The sequence below is a fragment of the Kwoniella shivajii genome, chromosome 7 (assembly GCF_035658355.1).
Source record: "Kwoniella shivajii chromosome 7, complete sequence".
Classification (NCBI taxonomy): domain Eukaryota; kingdom Fungi; phylum Basidiomycota; class Tremellomycetes; order Tremellales; family Cryptococcaceae; genus Kwoniella; species Kwoniella shivajii.
In genome coordinates, this window is record NC_085914.1 from 1,219,268 (window position 1) to 1,237,764 (window position 18,497).

At 42.4% G+C, this 18,497-nt stretch overlaps 6 protein-coding genes across 6 annotated transcripts; 3 read left to right on the forward strand and 3 right to left on the reverse strand.

The window, feature by feature from the left end:
* Positions 1–146: 146 nt before the first annotated feature.
* IL334_005568 (uncharacterized protein) lies at positions 147–3,495 on the forward strand (the record flags this gene model as incomplete). Its single annotated transcript, XM_062937279.1, has 12 exons — positions 147–372; positions 468–1,430; positions 1,494–1,951; positions 2,022–2,204; positions 2,278–2,498; positions 2,562–2,647; positions 2,699–2,760; positions 2,838–2,968; positions 3,034–3,063; positions 3,145–3,214; positions 3,289–3,354; positions 3,472–3,495. The coding sequence occupies 12 exons, from the start codon at positions 147–149 to the stop codon at positions 3,493–3,495; spliced, it is 2,520 nt and encodes an 839-aa protein (XP_062793330.1).
* Positions 3,496–4,120: 625 nt separating this feature from the next.
* Positions 4,121–8,711, reverse strand: IL334_005569 (uncharacterized protein; the record flags this gene model as incomplete). Its single annotated transcript, XM_062937280.1, has 21 exons — positions 4,121–4,361; positions 4,456–4,630; positions 4,691–4,819; positions 4,882–4,983; positions 5,042–5,189; positions 5,250–5,693; positions 5,749–5,853; positions 5,906–6,057; positions 6,117–6,326; positions 6,388–6,463; positions 6,521–6,682; positions 6,741–6,950; positions 7,010–7,224; positions 7,286–7,436; positions 7,494–7,844; positions 7,912–8,018; positions 8,072–8,144; positions 8,235–8,336; positions 8,457–8,505; positions 8,617–8,651; positions 8,706–8,711. The coding sequence occupies 21 exons, from the start codon at positions 8,709–8,711 to the stop codon at positions 4,121–4,123; spliced, it is 3,243 nt and encodes a 1,080-aa protein (XP_062793331.1).
* A 591-nt stretch (positions 8,712–9,302) lies between these two features.
* IL334_005570 (uncharacterized protein) lies at positions 9,303–11,803 on the forward strand (the record flags this gene model as incomplete). The annotated part of the gene is made up of 9 exons (XM_062937281.1): positions 9,303–9,606; positions 9,710–9,848; positions 9,916–10,033; positions 10,097–10,563; positions 10,678–10,759; positions 10,826–11,066; positions 11,125–11,184; positions 11,262–11,535; positions 11,629–11,803. 9 exons carry the CDS (start codon positions 9,303–9,305, stop codon positions 11,801–11,803), a joined length of 1,860 nt encoding a protein of 619 aa, XP_062793332.1.
* A 275-nt stretch (positions 11,804–12,078) lies between these two features.
* Positions 12,079–13,373, reverse strand: IL334_005571 (uncharacterized protein; the record flags this gene model as incomplete). The annotated part of the gene is made up of 5 exons (XM_062937282.1): positions 12,079–12,160; positions 12,331–12,769; positions 12,874–12,989; positions 13,121–13,191; positions 13,281–13,373. 5 exons carry the CDS (start codon positions 13,371–13,373, stop codon positions 12,079–12,081), a joined length of 801 nt encoding a protein of 266 aa, XP_062793333.1.
* Positions 13,374–13,753: 380 nt separating this feature from the next.
* IL334_005572 (uncharacterized protein) lies at positions 13,754–14,850 on the forward strand (the record flags this gene model as incomplete). The annotated part of the gene is made up of 3 exons (XM_062937283.1): positions 13,754–13,942; positions 14,064–14,749; positions 14,811–14,850. 3 exons carry the CDS (start codon positions 13,754–13,756, stop codon positions 14,848–14,850), a joined length of 915 nt encoding a protein of 304 aa, XP_062793334.1.
* A 255-nt stretch (positions 14,851–15,105) lies between these two features.
* On the reverse strand, positions 15,106–18,361 carry IL334_005573 (uncharacterized protein; the record flags this gene model as incomplete). The annotated part of the gene is made up of 10 exons (XM_062937284.1): positions 15,106–15,873; positions 15,964–16,228; positions 16,300–16,703; positions 16,760–16,856; positions 16,918–16,953; positions 17,012–17,115; positions 17,178–17,471; positions 17,544–17,799; positions 17,885–17,917; positions 18,024–18,361. The coding sequence occupies 10 exons, from the start codon at positions 18,359–18,361 to the stop codon at positions 15,106–15,108; spliced, it is 2,595 nt and encodes an 864-aa protein (XP_062793335.1).
* Between the last annotated feature and the right edge of the window lie 136 nt (positions 18,362–18,497).

Below are 18,497 nucleotides of genomic sequence, written 5' to 3' on the forward strand. Positions count from 1 at the left end.
TCGCACTTTGTCCACGCACATCGTTCACGTTCAATTGTTCCTGCTTCTTGGCAACACGGTCCAATACTTATTATAACCATTGATAGAACTTTCGCATACCGTGTGTTTGACCTCATCGACGACCTTGAAATAGAGAAGTCTTCAATATGCCTGATCGAACCCCAACATCGCCACGTCAAATCCAGATCGATCCTCATCTTCCCATACCACCCCGTGCAATGTCCATAACATCCCCAACGGTCATTACGCCTTCTCGTCAACCACTTCAACATCGTAATTCCCATGGAGGTCCAAGGAGTCACAGACATCAGAACGACGCAGACGCTAGGGAAAGACAAATGCAGCAGGACATAGAGAGTGCAATGAGCATGTGTACGTTTGAGTCTTTCCCTTCACGTTAACTCAAGAAGGATCATGCTGATATGGATATATGCCGTCTTGTTTCTTCTGTTACGAACAACATATAGCTCGTGCAAGGTCAGGTTCATTAGCGGATGCTTCACCACCTGTAGTGCGGCCTTCTGCACAACATTTTCCATCTACTTCACCAATTGATGAAGGACCTTTTCCCATGTTATCCGATTCTGAAGAAGCAGATATGCATCGAGCGAGATATCATCGTGGTGATGGCTCGAATGATGGATCTGATGATGGTCATGGTCATGGACATAGTCATCGTCACGGTGGGATGCATTATGATAATCATGATGAAGAAGATAGAGGTGAAGGTATGATGGACAATGGTCAAAGTGAAAGTATAGGTGAATCAAGTGGATACGACTCACACGCTAGATTGTTGACTAGACGTGGATCAGATGGTGATGTACGTCGTATAGGAATGGGAATAGAAAGACATGCAGATGTAAAATCAATAGGTGGAATGGGTGGTGTACCAAGAAACAATAGATTCGATTTTGCAGAATTGGAAAATTACGCAAATAGAGAAAGAGAAAATCAATTTTCGACAGAAGGCGGATGGGCTATAAATAACAACATCAATAATAACAGCAGCAACAGCAACAATAATAGTAACAGCCACTCTCAACATCATAGTGACAACGATCAACATGAAGGACCAAGAAGAAGGAGTGTACCTATTCAAGGACCTGACGCTGTCAGTGAAGAAAATGTGAATCAACCCCAAATGGGAAGTTATGATACGTCAATGGAGAGAACTCAGACAATGTCAGCTTTTGGAGATGATATGAACGAAGAACCATTCTCACCGCATCGTAACGGCAACACAGGTGATGATGGAGTGGAACAAACCTTTCACAGAAGAAGACAAAGAAAATTATCAGCCTCGAATCCGGTATTACGTCGACAAGGTAAATTAGCCTTGTTCGAAGGATTTGGATCTTCCTCAAATAACGCGGATGGAGAAGTCATTACAGATGCGAAATCAAATGCATTCAAAGCTCCAAGATCGGGTAAAACAGGTGGTGGAGGCGGTGGTGGTCTATGTCACAATGGTCGTCAAAGTATTGGTGCAGGAAATGGATTCACACCTTATTCAGATAACGCACCTGGACATGATAGGCCTTATCGATTTTCATTCTACTCAAACGCGATGCCAGTGACTATTCATGCTAGGTCATTAGCTGAACTTCCAGCTGAAGGTCAATCATTCGAAGAACTCTTTAAAGGGAAAAATCAGTCTCATTCGGAACAAGGAAGTGTAGCCACCGGTCTGAACAAAAGTGGTCAAGATACACCTATTCCTCCAAATCAACCTTCATTCGAACCTAGTACAATAGCAAGTAAAACTAGCATGTTAAGTAGATCAATCGCTGCACACCCAACTGGTCAGAGTATGTCAAGAGAGCCCAGCAAACCTTCCGGGGGAGGTAATAATGGAGATAATACTGGTGTCGAGGAAGATCCGGAACAATTTACTTGGTGGTTGGACGTCCTTTCACCCACGGACGAGGAAATGAGAATGCTCTCAAAGGCGAGTAATCTTCCATCGTTTCACGTTCGGTTCGGAATCTGATTACTATGTCTGATTTGTCTCATATCAGGTCTTCGGCATCCACCCCTTAACAACGGAAGATATCTTGCTTGAAGAGACGCGAGAGAAGATTGAATTGTTCAGAAATTACTATTTGGTCTGTTTCCGATCTTTCGATCAAGATCCTTATTCTCAAACTTATTTGGAACCGTTGAACATGTATATCATCGTTTTCCGAGAGGGGACTCTATCGGTGAGTAGGCCATTCGCTCGACCCGAGTAAGAAGAGGCATCTTACATACTGATCAATAAACATCCTGTTTCAGTTCCATTTCCGAGGTACACCGCATCCTCAAAATGTTCGAAGACGTATCAAGCATCTAAAAGACTATATATCCGTGACATCCGACTGGATCTCTTATGCTCTTATTGACGATATCACCGATGCCTTTGGACCTCTGATCCAATCTATCGAATATGAAGTAGATAGCATCGATGAATTGGTTTTGATACTGAAGGAAGCCGAACAGAGTGATATGTTGAGGAGGTAAGCTAAAGATTGTACGGTACAATGATCAGGACGAATAGCTTACCAGTCACATATGCCTAGAATCGGTACTTGCCGAAAGAAAGTCATGGGTTTACTTAGATTGATGGGAAACAAAGCCGATGTGGTGAAAGGTCTTGCTAAGAGATGTAAGCTGATCAATATGTAGTAGCTCGATGTTTGCTGACTTGGTGGTTTAGGTAATGAACAATGGCTTGTCGCACCTAAATCAGATATAGGACTATATCTTTCAGATATTCAGGTAAGTTTCCTATTCTCCGCGCACGGAAATTCCATAATTTGACGGATTGATCTGACATATCGCATGATATTTTTTAGGATCATTTGATTACTATGACACAGAATTTGAATCACTACGAGAAGATTTTGTCTAGATCGCATTCCAATTACTTGGCTCAAATTTCAATCGAAATGACCGATGCGAATAATCAAATTAACGATGTACTTTCGTGAGCTACTATCCTCCTGCCCTTTCTATGAGCTTTTTAGCTGACAGTGTTTGACAAATGATCAGAAAATTAACTGCATTAGGTACAGTCTTGATGTAAGTCGTTCAATCGAGAAACCAATTGAAAGATTGAAATGAGAGGAGAGAAGCTGATCAACGATAATTTATGAATCGCAGTCCAATGAATTTAGTTACTGGTTTATGGGGTATGAACGTCCATGTTCCAGGAGAAGATATTAAAGACGGGGTGAGTCCAATTCTTCTCTACACATCTTCAGCCCTTTGCTTCATGGAGACTGACGTGTCTTCCCGCTATATCAGTACGCCTGGTTCGGTGGTATATTAGGTTGTTTGGCTTTATTCGCCATTTTAGGTGCATGGGCAACTGTAAGTGATTCAGATTGTACCTTTTACATTGATCTGGCACTTGCACTCTGATCTGTCTATCCTCCAATCCTGTATAACTCCGCTTGATCGCTGATGAAACTATGTTACACATCATAGTACAAATGTTTCGTTGTCCGATAAGATCAATTATTCTGTTGTCTCTTGGTATCATCAAGATCTCAAAGATCTTTAGGGTCTATTTCAACTCGGCAATGGTGCCGACTGAAAAAGTTGTTGTAGCATTTTATATATATATAGTAAATAAAAACATGATCATTCCTAAGATGTATTAATATATAATGTGCTGTTTGAGATGATAAATGGTATCAAAAGCCTGCGATCTGATTCGTTGAGTATGTTTTTCATCTCATGATCATATCAGATAGGGAAACACGTAGGTATGGTATATAAAGGGAGGGAAAAAAAAAAGAAAGAAAGTGAGGGATAAGTCAAATGAGGAAAGGGAAATTTGTATTCATCACATAGTCACGTAAACCAAGATGATGCAAAGAATGATCAAAGAGTTGAAACTCGCTTTGATGGTAGAACAGTTACCCAATATATACATATATAAAGAAATTGAAGAGAGTTGCAGATTGGGATCAGTGTAACTTGGGGAAAAAATGCTTTTTGTATTAAAATGAAAAAATCTACTTCTCATCTACCTTCTTCAGGATGAATGCTATTTCGCACTTTTCCTCTGGCCATCATGTTCTCTCGAGGAATGATGGCTCTTCATGCCCTTATCATCACCTTAGCTTGACAACTATAAATCAGTATCATCATCTATTTGAGCAGGTTTCAACATTCCTGGTACTCTTGAAGCTGCTTGTCTCTCTTCCGCAGCTTTCTTTTCAGCTTCATCCTCTTTTTCATCGATGTATAATTCGGCATTGTCACCAGAGAATTCTTTGAGCGAGATAAGGAAGTCTCTTATCGTCAATTTAAATTTGATTGGATCAGACGAATGCTCGAACATCAAATTGACGAATGTAGCTATTTGCGTGCTGTGTATCGATCAATCAAGACATATTAGCTCTTATCCGTCTCTCATATCGTAACCTCTGAGAGTATTTGAAGAAAGGGATGCTATAAACTCACGGTTGGACATGACCGAAAGCTGTAGCTAACAAGTCGCTGATATATCCTTTGAGATAAGTAGCATTGTTCACATTTGGATCAGGAACTTGAGCGGGATCAAACAATGGTGCTTGCACAGAACCAGTCTCAACAAGTGATATCAGTCGTGCGAGCAGGATACCTTGCATTTTGAGACCTATCAAAAGCATAATTTAGTCGATGAAGCACAGCATTTTCACTCTCAAGATCGACTTACCACTCTTGTGATCTGCATCGGTGAGAACGTAAAACACATCACCGATCATGTTCAGCAAGTATTGTTGGTAGAATTGATTTGCGATGTCTTGAGACGATGCAGCGAAGTTGTTTGCGATCTCGTATGCGACTATAAAATCAGGGTCAGCCGTTAGTATTAAGTTGATCACTCTGCTCGCAGGCTCAACTCACTGTTTAAACCAGTATCGGCGATATCCCTCATAGTATGCTTGAATGCCCAGACCACTGAATCCATAACAAGTTTGAATTGTTGAGGAGGGATTTCGAGTAAAGCTGTGACGGAACGTCAGTGTCTTTGTCCGTCTAGTCATTACAAAATCCTGTAGCTTACCAGGGAAACAAGTCAAGTTGATTGCTCTGAGCAGCTTGAAAAATCCTACTCTATGCTCAGGGTATTCTGAGAAATCTTGATTGATCATACCTAAAGTGGGCTCAAAGACAGCATCTAGGATAGGTGCTATCTGAGGTGTGAGGATGTTCTAAATATCGGAAAGTCAGCTACATGCCAATCTTGCCCTCAGGGGTATGACTTAGCTCACCCCAAGTTTCGACACAATTGTAGCTGTCACATTCAATACCTCTGCGTCTCTAGCAGTTGGTACGTTATTGTTGTAGTCACCTAAAATGGCGTCGAAGAGACCAGGAATCAGATTTGTATTGATGCCCTCAAGATCCTCAGCTTTCTTCACGTAGGTTTCGACAAGTCGCAGAATCTCCTTCTTAATGGTTCGGAGAGATCGCACTTTCGGCGTCTTGGTAGCAATGACACCTTGTTGTTGGACTTGATCACTGATAATCCCACTGACAGTCCTGTAGAGACCTAACATGTAGAGCCAAATTCGACCAAGCTGAGGGAGGAAGAATGACCCTATGGAAGTACAAGCGGATACATTGGTTTTAAGGATGTTTGAGAGAATCTTGACGTTTTCAGGGTTACCGAGAACATCAACGTTACTGGCTGCTTGCTGCATGAGGTTGTCCCACTAAATGAATACTTCGTCAGGATCTGCCTTTTCGTTTCAACTGAGATCTACTCACAGCATTGTTAGGTAGCTCCATCAACTTCTCAATCAATCGCTCTTGGGTGGGTTTGTTCGGTTGGGAAGCGATCATATATCCGACAGCCTCATAGAAGGTGTGCACCTAATGGAAATCCAATAAGCTTGGTTGCGACACAAATGCACTATTTGCTTACCTGTTGAGGGGATAAATCCACAGTGATTCTGTGTAGAGTTCTTAATATCTCGTCGATGAAGGGTTCTTGTTCACCAGCTTGCTGCATGACGAAATGTCTTCTACACTTCTGAGCAATTTTAATGAAGGTATCACAAGCCATATCTTGTACACCTATTTGGTCACGGTCATGTCAGCTTATGATGGGCTCATCCTGGCGATGCTCAGCTCACCTTCGTGAGTCTCGTGCATGAACTCGAATAGCTTGTTTACGACGGTTTTGAGGAACTTCCAATGAGCTTTCAAAAATCGAGGATATTGTCCTACGATATACATAATATCGGAAGCGCAAACAGCTTTGTTGTCTTTTCCTCGCTTCATTTCAGTCAAACCAAGTAAATCCTTGATGACAGTTACAAGGAATCGCTTCTCGGTCTCCTCGTCTGCAAAAACCATGATGTCAGCTGAAGATACAGTATGGTAGCTGAAAACTGATCTACTCACTCATCGCACCAGAGATAGAACCAATAGCCCAACATAGTGTATTGAGGTTGTTCCATGACCACTCACTTCCGTCGATCTAAGGAACCAAAAAGATCAGCTACTCAGCGGCGTTCGCACAACCATTTTGACTGACCTGTTTAGCCAATTTATCCGTCATGATGGTCTCGGTATCGGTGACGTCCAAATGCGTTAGATAGACCAAGACCTCTCGCATACTCTTATAAAGCACGATGGTATCACTTTCTTTCATAAACTCTCGTACGATTTCTCCCTCATCGTTTTCGACGATCAAAACCTGAATGATCTGGTCAGTCCAGCTCCGGCAATGGCAATGGCACGTCATTAAGTCTCACCTCTTCGGGTTTGACCATCTTCTCGATCATCACCAGTCTCAGATTCGACAAGATGTCAGAGTAAACGTTCTTTCTCAATGGCATTCCGTTCAATGCCAAGGAATGAGGTCCACTCAATCCAGCGCCCAATCCACCGATATTGAGATTTATTAAGGGATTGATATCGCTCATTGGTAACGATTGTATTTCCTCGTACAGCTCAGCGACAAGCTATCACCAAGAAGTCAGCTAAACGTGATCCAATTCCAGAAAAAATTACTCTAGCTTACTTTAGCCCAATACTCTAGACAGATCTTGAACACTTCACGATCGTCTACGGTGGATATCTTGATGAGGTACAAATGAGCGTTGATGAGGAGTTCGGTGTTTTCAGGAGTTTCGATGAGACGAAGGTGGGTGTGGAGGAAGTTGGTGAGGAATAGAGCAAGGTTCTTAATGAGTTGTTGGTCCTCGTCTTCGGAAGAGGCGTAAGCAGCAGCCATATCTATGGAGGATTAAGACATCAGCTACTCGTTGACCAGAAGATTGATGAGGAGCTAATATACCTGTGTTTGGTGGTACCATTCTGTTAACACTTGTCATTACCACTTGGAATAGGGTAACGAATTTGCTGTTGTACTCAGGTCCGACATTGAGAGCACCGATTTCTGATAAACATTTAAGAGTGACATTTCGGAAATCTTGTACTTCAAGGAACTGCCACGGTCATCATTGTCAGCCTTTATTTTATCCCTAGATTACTGGTAAGCTTACCCGTGAAACTAGATAATCTATGATCTGAGTTTCGAATATATAACCTAATGGAATCCAATTCAAGAATCTTAAAAGTGTTTCTAGAGTAGCTTTGATAAGACTTGGTTTATTTGCTTTTTCCAAAACTTCATTACATAAATTGAAAATTTCCCCAAATTCAGAACACATGGTTTGTTTCAAGGCCTTTGTTTTCGCTTGAGTCATTTGTTCGGCAGAGAAATCGAAAACTTCTTCGGACAAGAGTCGTAGGATGATCATGTTGTTTTCACATAATGAGAGGTTTGTTCGTGAAGATGCGCAAATTTCAGGTATGAATTGTGGCCAATCTTTTGGCCATGCTTGTTTGAGGATCTGAAAAAGGTAGTTCCCATGAGCTTCATACCAATCTCCGCAGGGAGCGATGGTGATTCCAACTCACCTGTACAAGAACCAGATTGAGCTTATTCAAGTAACCTTTCTCTCTTCTCATCTTAGTCTCGTCAGAAGAAGTTTCCACAGTTGCTTGCACGATGAAGTTACGGATCCCTAAAAGAAAAGATCAGCACGAATTCCAGGCTCAATCCATAAACATCACATACCAGTTTGTTGATCAGGCGGTAAAGCTCTCCATCTTGTTTGAATTAGTTTCTCGAGGATTTGCAAGACGATGTACTATTCGAGAGAGGCAGTATATTGAGCTTTGGCTCAGCTTCTGCTGGCATTTCAAGACCTTTGGCCAAGTAAGTTTGACGAAAGGCTCACCTTAGTATTGATGTTTTGTGAGGTTTCCAATACAGCTGGTACACGTTGCCATGCATCTGGATGTTCTTGGAATTGGGTGAGTACACGCTGAGCAGTTTGTTGCTGGAGATCACAAGGCAGTCAGTTCGATTGTTTGGCGCGAAGACAAACGCTGGAAAGTATAGAGGAACATTCCAAATGGAAAAGCATGGGAAAGGTTGAAAGATGAAATGCTTTACTTACTTGTTCACCTGAACCAGTATAGAATGCTTGTACGACCTGATCGAGGGTACTACGAGAGTAGATGGGTGACTCAGCATTTGATTTGAGTTAAAAGCCGGTTTGCAAGACAAAATTGATTGAGGGCACAGTTGGGAAGATACGAAAGACTGAGTCAACTTACTTTACATCCAAATCCTGGGAGAAATCGAGGATGACCTGTTACGGTCTTATCAGCGTCTCGTTCCAGCAGTCTAGGACCTGGAAACTCACCTCCATCGTAGTCAGAATTCAGCAATGAACAGCTCTTCTAACTCTTGATTGGAACGAATAAAGCTCTTGTCTGCGAGATTGATAATCAAAGCAAAGTATCAGCAGTGGTCCAACATTGTTTAGTGGCAAAGTGCGGTATTTGCACATGAGCTTACCTTCTAGCTTCAACAGGACGTGGAAAGGGGCGTTATGCGTATGAGATGACAGCCCTAAGATCAGAAGATTACTGAAAGGTTATCTTTAGCTTGATCTGACGTTGTTATCTGAGTTTTCTCTTCTCGTTGGTGAGCAGTAGTACGTTGAGAGATGTGTAAAGTGATTCGTGATTGAAGTTGATTTTCGTACAGTAGCTGTTCAAGGACGCGGTATTTAAAGTATTAACTTCGTATTGATGAGTTGATGGAGTGGAGGGGGTAATACAACTCACCATAGGGGGAATATTCTACCATCATCCATTTATTCGAATTTATCCCATTTCACCACTCTACTAACGAGAGGATGTTGTTGTTCCTCCCATGTTACATGAACTTTGCATTTGCATGTTGTATTCATCATCACTTATCAACCACATCACATTCGTTTTCTGTATTAGCAAACATGGTCGCCACGACAGTGACTAGACGTCCACGCTCACCGAGTCCTGTAAGGGATGAGGAAGCGGGATTGCCAGAAGATTACAAGCCTTATGTTCCAGTGGCAAAGCGACGTGCTCAGATGTTATCCCAATTAGGATCAAAGAGGGAGACGAAGAAAGTTAAGACCGCTGAAGAGTTGGAAAAAGAGATGGAAGAGGAGCTGAAGGAACAGGCTGAAGATGAAGAGAGAGCCAGGGAAAAGGCCAGAAGGGAAAGAACATTGTTACAAGCTGCCCAGGAAGTAAAGGAGCAAAGAGCTTTACAAGGTATGTCTAGCCCGTTATAAACACTCTCTTTGTAATGCCATACTTCAGGTTTTCTTAAACTTCAAAAGCTCTGAAGGGGCTCAAGCTGACTAGGATTTTATAGATGCCCAGAAATCCGTGGCGGATAAAGAGGCAGAAAAGGAAGCTGAGCTGTTAGCCGAGATGGAGAGAGCACAAAAGAAATTGGCGAGTGCACAAGATTTAGCTCAAGGAACTGTGTACACAGAGAGTCTGCGGACAACGTGAGTGCAGCTGTTTGTCATACCCGGAGATCTCAACCTCAGGTGCTGATATTTTATCAAAATCTAGGTGGAGACCCCCTCATTACATACGAGATATGTCACAGGAGGAACATCAAGTTGTCAGAGATAAGCATCATATTTTGACTGAAGGAGAAGGCATACCGCCTCCAATCCCTCATTTTGCAGTAAGTACCATCTTACCTTTCACGTATTTCTTACAAGAGTATGCATTGATTTTGCTTTTATAGGATATGAAAGTGCCTAAACCTATTCTGGAATACCTGAAAAGTAAAGGCATCAAAAAGCCCACCCCGATTCAAATTCAAGGTATACCTACAGCGTTCTCAGGTAGAGATATGATTGGAATCGCTTTTACTGGATCAGGAAAAACATTGGCATTCACTTTACCTGCTATAATGCAATCGTTAGAAATGGAAGCCAAGTTACCGTTCGTAAGAGGTGAAGGTCCAGTTGGATTGATCATTTGTCCTTCAAGAGAATTGGCTAGACAAACATATGATGGCTGTTTGGCCATGTGTACCGCCCTGAAAGAAAGCGGTGGTTACCCAGAGTTACGATCACTATTGTGTATAGGTGGAATCAATATGGCAGATCAAGCAGATGTGTTGAACAGAGGTGTGCATATAGTAGTGGCCACTCCTGGAAGATTGATAGATATGCTTGATAAGGGTAAACTGAATGCAAATAATTGCAAGTGAGTAGAGGATCTATCGTCGATTCCCTCTTCACCTTGAGAAGTTCCTTGTCATCCCCTAACCTTCCCTCGGTTACTCTGCCTTTGAGTCGAAATACTAATATCTTCGCCCAGATACCTTTGTATGGACGAAGCGGATCGAATGATAGACATGGGTTTCGAAGAGGATGTTAGGAGTATAATGTCACATTTCAAGGTATGTCCCAACCTTGCAATGAAGATTACCCAAAATGTTGAGACGCTGATTCAATTTAACCTATAGTATCAACGTCAAACACTATTGTTCTCAGCCACAATGCCGCGAAAAATCCAAGATTTCGCTCAACAATCGCTAATCAATCCAATCTTGGTGAATGTAGGAAGAGCGGGAGCGGCAAATATGGATGTTATACAAGAAGTTGAATATGTCAAACAAGAAGCCAAAATGGTCTATCTACTGGAATGTTTACAAAAGACTCCTCCACCAGTGATCATTTTCAGTGACAATAAGAACGAGGTTGATGGTGAGTCCAATTCTCCTATCATTGTGGTTGTATAGCTTGCTAAAGTGCTTTATGATAGATATTCAAGAGTATCTCTTGTTGAAAGGTGTAGAAGCGGTTGCCATTCACGGTAGTAAAAGTGAGTCCCGCTGTGAAATGCTTCGCTCCTTCCCTCAAAGGATGTGCTGACATTCCCCTGTCCTCACTCGCCTATAGCTCAAGAAGAACGTGAATATGCCATTCGATCATTCAAGACAGGTGCCAAAGACGTCATGGTCGCTTCTGGAGTCGCATCCAAAGGTCTAGATTTTAACGAAATCCAACATGTCATTGTTTATTCAATGCCAAAAGAAATTGAAGATTACGTACATGAAATCGGTCGTACTGGACGAAGTGGTAAAACAGGTATTGCAACCACTTTTGTCAATATGAATACGTCCGAACAAACTTTACTGGATTTGAAATATTTGTTAATGGAAGCTAAACAAAAGTGAGTATTAGCCTGCATTGCCCTTGATGTCTTTACTTTCAAGAGTGCTAGACGACATCGAGGTAGATCGCTGATATTATGTTATCTTCATAGAATACCTGAATTCCTACTATCGATCGATGATCCACGTGCTGCCCAAGGTGGTGCTCTTAAAGGTTGTCCTATATGTGGTGGTTTAGGACATGGTCTATCAGATTGTCCTAAATTACAAGAAGAACAAAGGAGAAAGCAAGCTGCGACTACGAGGTACGATGGTGGGGGATATTAGATGTGATAAACAGTGTGGCCCGCATACATTGGATTTGGGGAATATGTATTTCTATCATGTTGTATTGGTTTTTTGCCACAGATCATGCCAATCATGCAGTTCACGTGTGACTCTATGAACACGGTATATTGTTGATCCACTAAAACTGGCACTGGGGACCTATGAGAGTTTTGTGATAAATGAAAGTCGGTTAATCAATATATACATTCTATACTGTGTAATTTTCTATGTGTATGTACAAAAAAATCAATGCTAGCATCAGGATCTTGCTCCAACTAATTACCTTCCTCCTTGAGAACTTGTTGAACTGATTTACCTCCTTCTACTACTTCTTTGACTTTTTCAAGGACCTTGTTGCTACAGGAGTTGGTTCAATAAGTCAGCAGAGGACGTCTTTTGAGTCTGATATTTTAAGTTTGAGTAGAATGATGAGTGACCATGGTTTCGTGATAACAGAATGGATTTGATATGATATGATATGATATGATAAGAAAGGAAAGGAAAGGAAAAGAGAAGGAGAAACTCACAAATCTGTAAAAGCTACATGAGGGATTTTTTCTCTTTCACAAAAAGTTTTTAAATCTGAATGACCATTAGGTAAAACTTTTGCGAATAAAAGATCTGCATGTTTTGCAGCTGATAAATCTGATACGCCATCACCACAAAAGAACAAAGTTGGTTTATGTTCTAAATCTCTATAAGGCAGAATAGCTTGTGATTTATCATGTCCGAAACCTGATTCGGGATGTCGGTAAACGATTTCCCATGTATCACCCTTTTTTCCAGGATCAGTGAAATTCACTTCGTTCGCTATGATATCTATGTTCTCAGTATCGGGTCCCGGTAACAGAGTAGACAGAACCCCTCGAATGTTGGGCGCCATTCCAGATGAGACGATTATAAATGGTATGTTTTGGCTCTTGCACCATGTGTGGAAATTCACGAATCCAGGATCAAGCTTGATATCTATGCGCGTTACGAGGGTGGGTGGGTGGGCAAAGTGAATATCTTGTCAACCATATTCCCATTCCATGTTCCACAGTATCATCAAGTGAATCGTTGAAACTCACTCTTCTTCAATTCCTCTTTGCAGTAGTCAAAGGGATGATGGATTGATCCCAGCATTTGTCTGAACGAATCTCGGAATGACATTTTGCCCTCTAGACACTCAAGGTTGAGCGCACGTCTATTTTGGTAGATCTGAATTAGCTCTTCCATCTTTTCATTTCTGCACTGCTCTTTGACAGAGTTGTTCATCTGACACTCGGGGAAGTAAAGGGTAACTTGAGAGTGGAGATCAAAAAGTTGGTGACATACCGCTTATCAAATCCGAAGCCGAGATTATCAGTTAACCAATCATTTGAATCTTTATCAGTGATCGTTCCATCCTAAATCACGGCGTTGCATCAAGTTAAATCTGTCAGTACGGCTTTTACAGATACATCAGATGTAAATGTTTTTGTTTTGCAACACTTACCCAATCTGACAGAACGACGAATGGAGCTGTATCGTGAATTGGCGGATAGGGCAGTACCGAGTGAGGAGCTTCGGGTTCTTGGTTTGATGGCATGTTGATTTGCTATGTGAGAGTCTCAGATGAGATGGGATGAGAAGGTCTTTCAAGGAGAGAACGTTCTTTAATCTTTCGTATGAGCTTCAACTTTTTTTCTGGATCGCATTTCCCTTGTTTTAGCGTCATCCAACGTTTCAGGGGGGAGGGGGAGGGATGGAAATGATGCACCGTGGGAAAGTGACAGTACGCGTTTCGATGTCCTGCGCGTGGATTCATGATCAAGCCAAAGGAAAAACAAAAAGATTTCGATAGATGATAATAATGTGAAGAGGATAAGTCACTGGTCAACAGGAATTCGAGCAGACTTGAATATCAGTCTTACCTTGAACCCTTTTCATTCGCTCAGAAAATCTTACACTCACAAGATCCAAAGGACGATGCGAATACATCTCCCATTACATCCTTCTCAATTCTCGAGTCCATCTTCAACACCTGCTGGTTCTTCTTCTGCTTCACCCCTGGTTCAATTGGGAGGTGATTTGGTCATTGTTGAATTACAAGGGGAACTGAATTACGAAGGTGATAAATCCGATGGCGTGATTGGTGTGATCGGTTTAGACCGACCTGTGAGTGGAGTTGTTGCAAGGTTCTCTATACACCTTCTGGCGCACTCATGAACTACGCCATGTGGGGAAAAAAGTGTCAATCTGACCGAATGTCATCTGACACGTAATGTATACTTCATAGGATAAACCCACATTACATCTCGGACCACATCATCTCCTCCATGGTAAATTCGTCAATATCCAAAAACCCTATGCTGTTATAAGGAAAGTGGTAGGTACCCAATCTACCTCGAAGACAAATGAGGGAATTGGAGGTGTGGCGTTGGAAGGTGATGTCAATCAAGAAGAATCAGATACATCCTCTTCATCTTCCTCTTCCTCATCTTCATCCTCATCTGACGAAGAAGAAGAAGAAGAAGGGAATCTGTTCGGAAACGGAGTGGGAAATCCATCTACACCGCGACAATCGAATCGAGATCGAAAGGGCAAAGGGAAAGCAAAAGAAATGTCAATACCATTCAATTCAAGTCCGATATACGAACCACGAACTCCAATGGATTATTCATCAGAATTAGATTATTCATCTCCTGCCAGATCTGATATCGATGAATTTGGATTTCCACGTTCACCTCTTCAAAACGAAGATGACGATGACGATGACGATGACGACAATGATGGCGATGAAGATACGAGACCTTCGAAGAGAAGTAAATTGTCCAAGGAGAAATCAGGCAAGAGCAAGGATAGCAGTAAAATGAAGGATAAAGACAAGAAGAATAGACACAATGTTCAAGTCAAAGATAACACCAGGACGAGATATTATGAGGTTGTCGGTGTTGTAAGGAGGAAGGTTGTCTTTGCTCTTCGGTAAGTAGTCATGCGTTGTGATGCGGCCGGGGATCTCAGGCTAAATGGATCTCAACGACAGACCCGAACCTCTAGTAGCACCTACCATACTACCGGAGTAGCATATCTAACCCTATGGTCAGTTGTACAAAATGAGGGAACGAAATCGACCCTTCATCATGTTACTCTGGAGATCGGCTCGAAAAGCATCCTGTCAGAATACCAAAAAGTGTTTCCACAATGTTTTTTTGCGATCCTGAGAATAGTAGATGACGACTTCAAGAAGATACTGTATGTATAACAATGTTGCATATGTTGTAATATCATTGTTATATACAACGCACTACCCATGCCTTCTTTTCATCTATATCCATAGTTTATCCGTGTGATGGTCCGCCTTGTGGTCTGGCACTAACGCTGAAAAGCAGTTGCTGTTTCCCTTTACCTTTTTTCTTCCCACCTCCTGGATTCGCCGTTGTCGTTGTTGTCGGTTGCGATGATGGTGCTTCCGATACATTCGAATGTTCATTGAGGGTCAAATTTTCTGAACCGTTGACAGATGATCCCCAACCATTATTAGGCGGAGGTGGGGGCCCATTTCCTGTGATTCTTCGAATGCTTTCTTCCCTAGCAGTCGGTTTACTAAACAATGCTTTCTTTTCATTTGCACTAAGCGCTCTTGGTCCAGGCCCAGACGCGGGCGTAGGTAAACTGGGGAAAGCAGAGGTGTTCAGAGGTTTAGATTTCGATATTGGTGGAGTTGGGAAATTGATTGAACGAATTTGTGGTCCGGCCAGTACAGAAGGTGATTTTGATGTTGACCCTGATCCACCTCCTGCCCAAGGAGTGGAATGTACTTTGCTCGAAGAGGGTGTAGGCCCAGATAATGAAGGGAATGCTGATGCTGGCGCGGATCCTGATCCAGGGACATATCTTCCATTCAATCCTTTACTGATAGGTCGATTAACTGGATTGGAGGCTGCTGCAGCTTCAACCCTACTCCAAACTGATTTTGATGTCCCTGAACTACCTCCAGTTCTAGTCGTCCTCTTAGCATTCAGGATTTTACCAGATGTGATGCCAGCGTAGTTAGATCCTAATCCTTGTGGCGTGACGTTGCCCAATGAAGGGAATTGTTCTTGTTGCTATGAGATTCCCGAAATATCAGTATTCGACCTTTGTTTCGGATTTTAACGACTCGGGTGACTGGCCAAGGATATGGCACAAAAGCTCACCTCAACTCTGAATGCGTTCAAAGCCTCCAGTACGTTCCTTTCCTTCTCTCCATCCCCTTCGCCGCTGAACAAGCTCGAGATTTCCCTCACTATACCGGTAGTGGTATCTAGATCCCGATCGAACACGTGGAAGATAGTATCTACCATGTCCTTTGCGGCAGATTCATTATTTTTGTATGATCGGACGGCCGAACGGAAGGAGGAGAGTTTTGTGGGGGAGTCAGATACTAACATTGCTACCCGTGATAGCAATTCGGCGTGTCGACTAAGAAATTTGAAGGTCAGCAATGCACCGTCCAAGGCTATAAAGCGAAGAGATGAAACAGTTGAGCTCACGTAGCGGTGACTTCATCAATGTCTTCTCTAGGTGTGGAAAATCCACTTCCACTCCCGTTTCCAGTTTCGTTTCTTGTTCCTGATTGATGCGAGCCACTTTGGCCATCAGGTCTAGTCAATCCTGTAGCAAAGGCTTTTCTCCTTCTTGTCTCTTCTTGTCTGTCTTTATGCAATTGTCGTTCTTGTTGCTGCTTTTGTACCGGCGTAAGATTGGGCTGGTCAAGCTGTTGATGACTTGGTCCTTCTCTAATTCGCGAAGGACCTCCACGAGCCGGATCGAATGGCTGTGCCAAGGTAAAGCCTCTAGAGCCATGTTGTCTATTTCCAGCCCGACGATTCTCGGAAAAATCAACGGCTATCTGACGAGATTGTGCTCGGTCTCTAGATGACATGTTTTCGGAGTGCTACAAATGGGTGTGTCAGCTGAATATCCACTTTCGTCGTAACTTAGCTGACTTACCTCGGTAATCATGTGAGCTTTCAGGTCCATATCCGTTCCAAAGACGACAAATTTCTTTTCAAGACAAACCGGTTGTTGACATGGGAAGTGATCTTGGCTGATCAAAACCGTTTGTTAGCTAACTTGCCACTTGACGAGTTACAAGTAGAACAGCTCACTTGAAATGTTTTTCAAGAGCATTGTAATTCTGGAAACTAAGTGGTAGCAACGCCGTTAGTCGATGCACCGACATGAAGTTGACGCGGTACTCACTATACATCCTTATCACCTAATCCTCTGCAAACATGACATTCTTCATGATCCGATCTCATATGCTTGAAAAGTTCATCGGGACCAAAGAAAGCTTCATGACAAAACTGGCGGAAACGAAGCCGAATGAGCTCCGATGCTCCGTAGTCAGTGTTATAAAAACACTCACTTCGCACAATGGATGAGGTGCATCCCATGATTTAACTAAATCAATATCCGGTCCTCTTAATTTAGGTTGTCTTTGACCTCTTTTCAACTTTGATGGATCGTGTAAAGATATTAATCCAGGTGGGTATAGTCCTTGTTCATGTGCGAATCTAGATAAAGTTGATCGACACAATGTACATATCATCAAGCCGTGAGTTGATAATGTATGTCTTTCAAGAGCTTGCCAATTTAATCCTTGATATGGACAATCTTGATATGGACAATTGAACCTCAGCAATAAAAGGGTAGCTTCCATCTATTGTCCGATTTTCAGAATCTCACGTCAGCTCAAGTCGCCGGTGATAGATGGAAACAGGTGATAACCCACCATGTCTTCGTCCTCAAAAACGACACCGAGGATATCATCACCATAAGGGAAAGCACCGATATCTAATGTACCAGGATGTATAATCCCTTCATCCCATTTGGAGCCTTTTGGTAGACTCTCAGCTTTGGCTTGGGCGGCTGCGATCACGCTGGGTGATGAAGGGGAGACGTGATGTTCTGTGGGGAAAGGAGCTGTCGGTGATCTTGAAAATAGAAGAGAGGGTAGTGGGGTTTTGCAAAATGTACAATCGGTTTTCCTACCAAATCTCATGTCAGCATAGTGAAAACAGATGTGTGAGGACAAGTGATTCAGAAATGCAATTCCAATTCTGAACTACTCACTTGTAAAACGTTCTTAGACGTACTGCACATACACTATACGATTTGATCACGTCAGCATGTATTATAATATATATCATGTTGTTGCTGCCATAGACCAGCGTCCCAATTCAATTGGGTGCCAGTGATGATCTAAGCTCACTGGCATGTCCTATGTCCACATACACCTACACTCCAAAAAGTGATAGGTTCAGCACAGATGAAACAGACGTCATCATCTACTTCTGCTGGAGTCTCAGTGTTCCCATTCCTATTCTCAGCGACCCCACTGATCGCCTTCTTGTCAAGTTGAGCTCTTTCATTTGAGGTGTGTGTGGGCACATGTGAGATTGCATGGTCGGGATCAGGTGGTGTGATAGTGGCTGAATTCTTCCGGTCGGGCTTGCTTCGATTTCTGTGAACATTCTGTTGAGTTTGAGCTTGTGGTGTAGGTTGGGAAGGGTTTGATGAAAGGGTAGTATCGAATCCTCTTCTAGACATTTTGAGTTGGTTAACCAATGGGTTCAAAGTGTGTACTGTTCAGACTGAAGACGTGACTGATTGAACTTGGTCACTTATGAGTTATGGGGTATGATCGCTGTAATATATATATTATATATAGACCTGGTTATCTTTT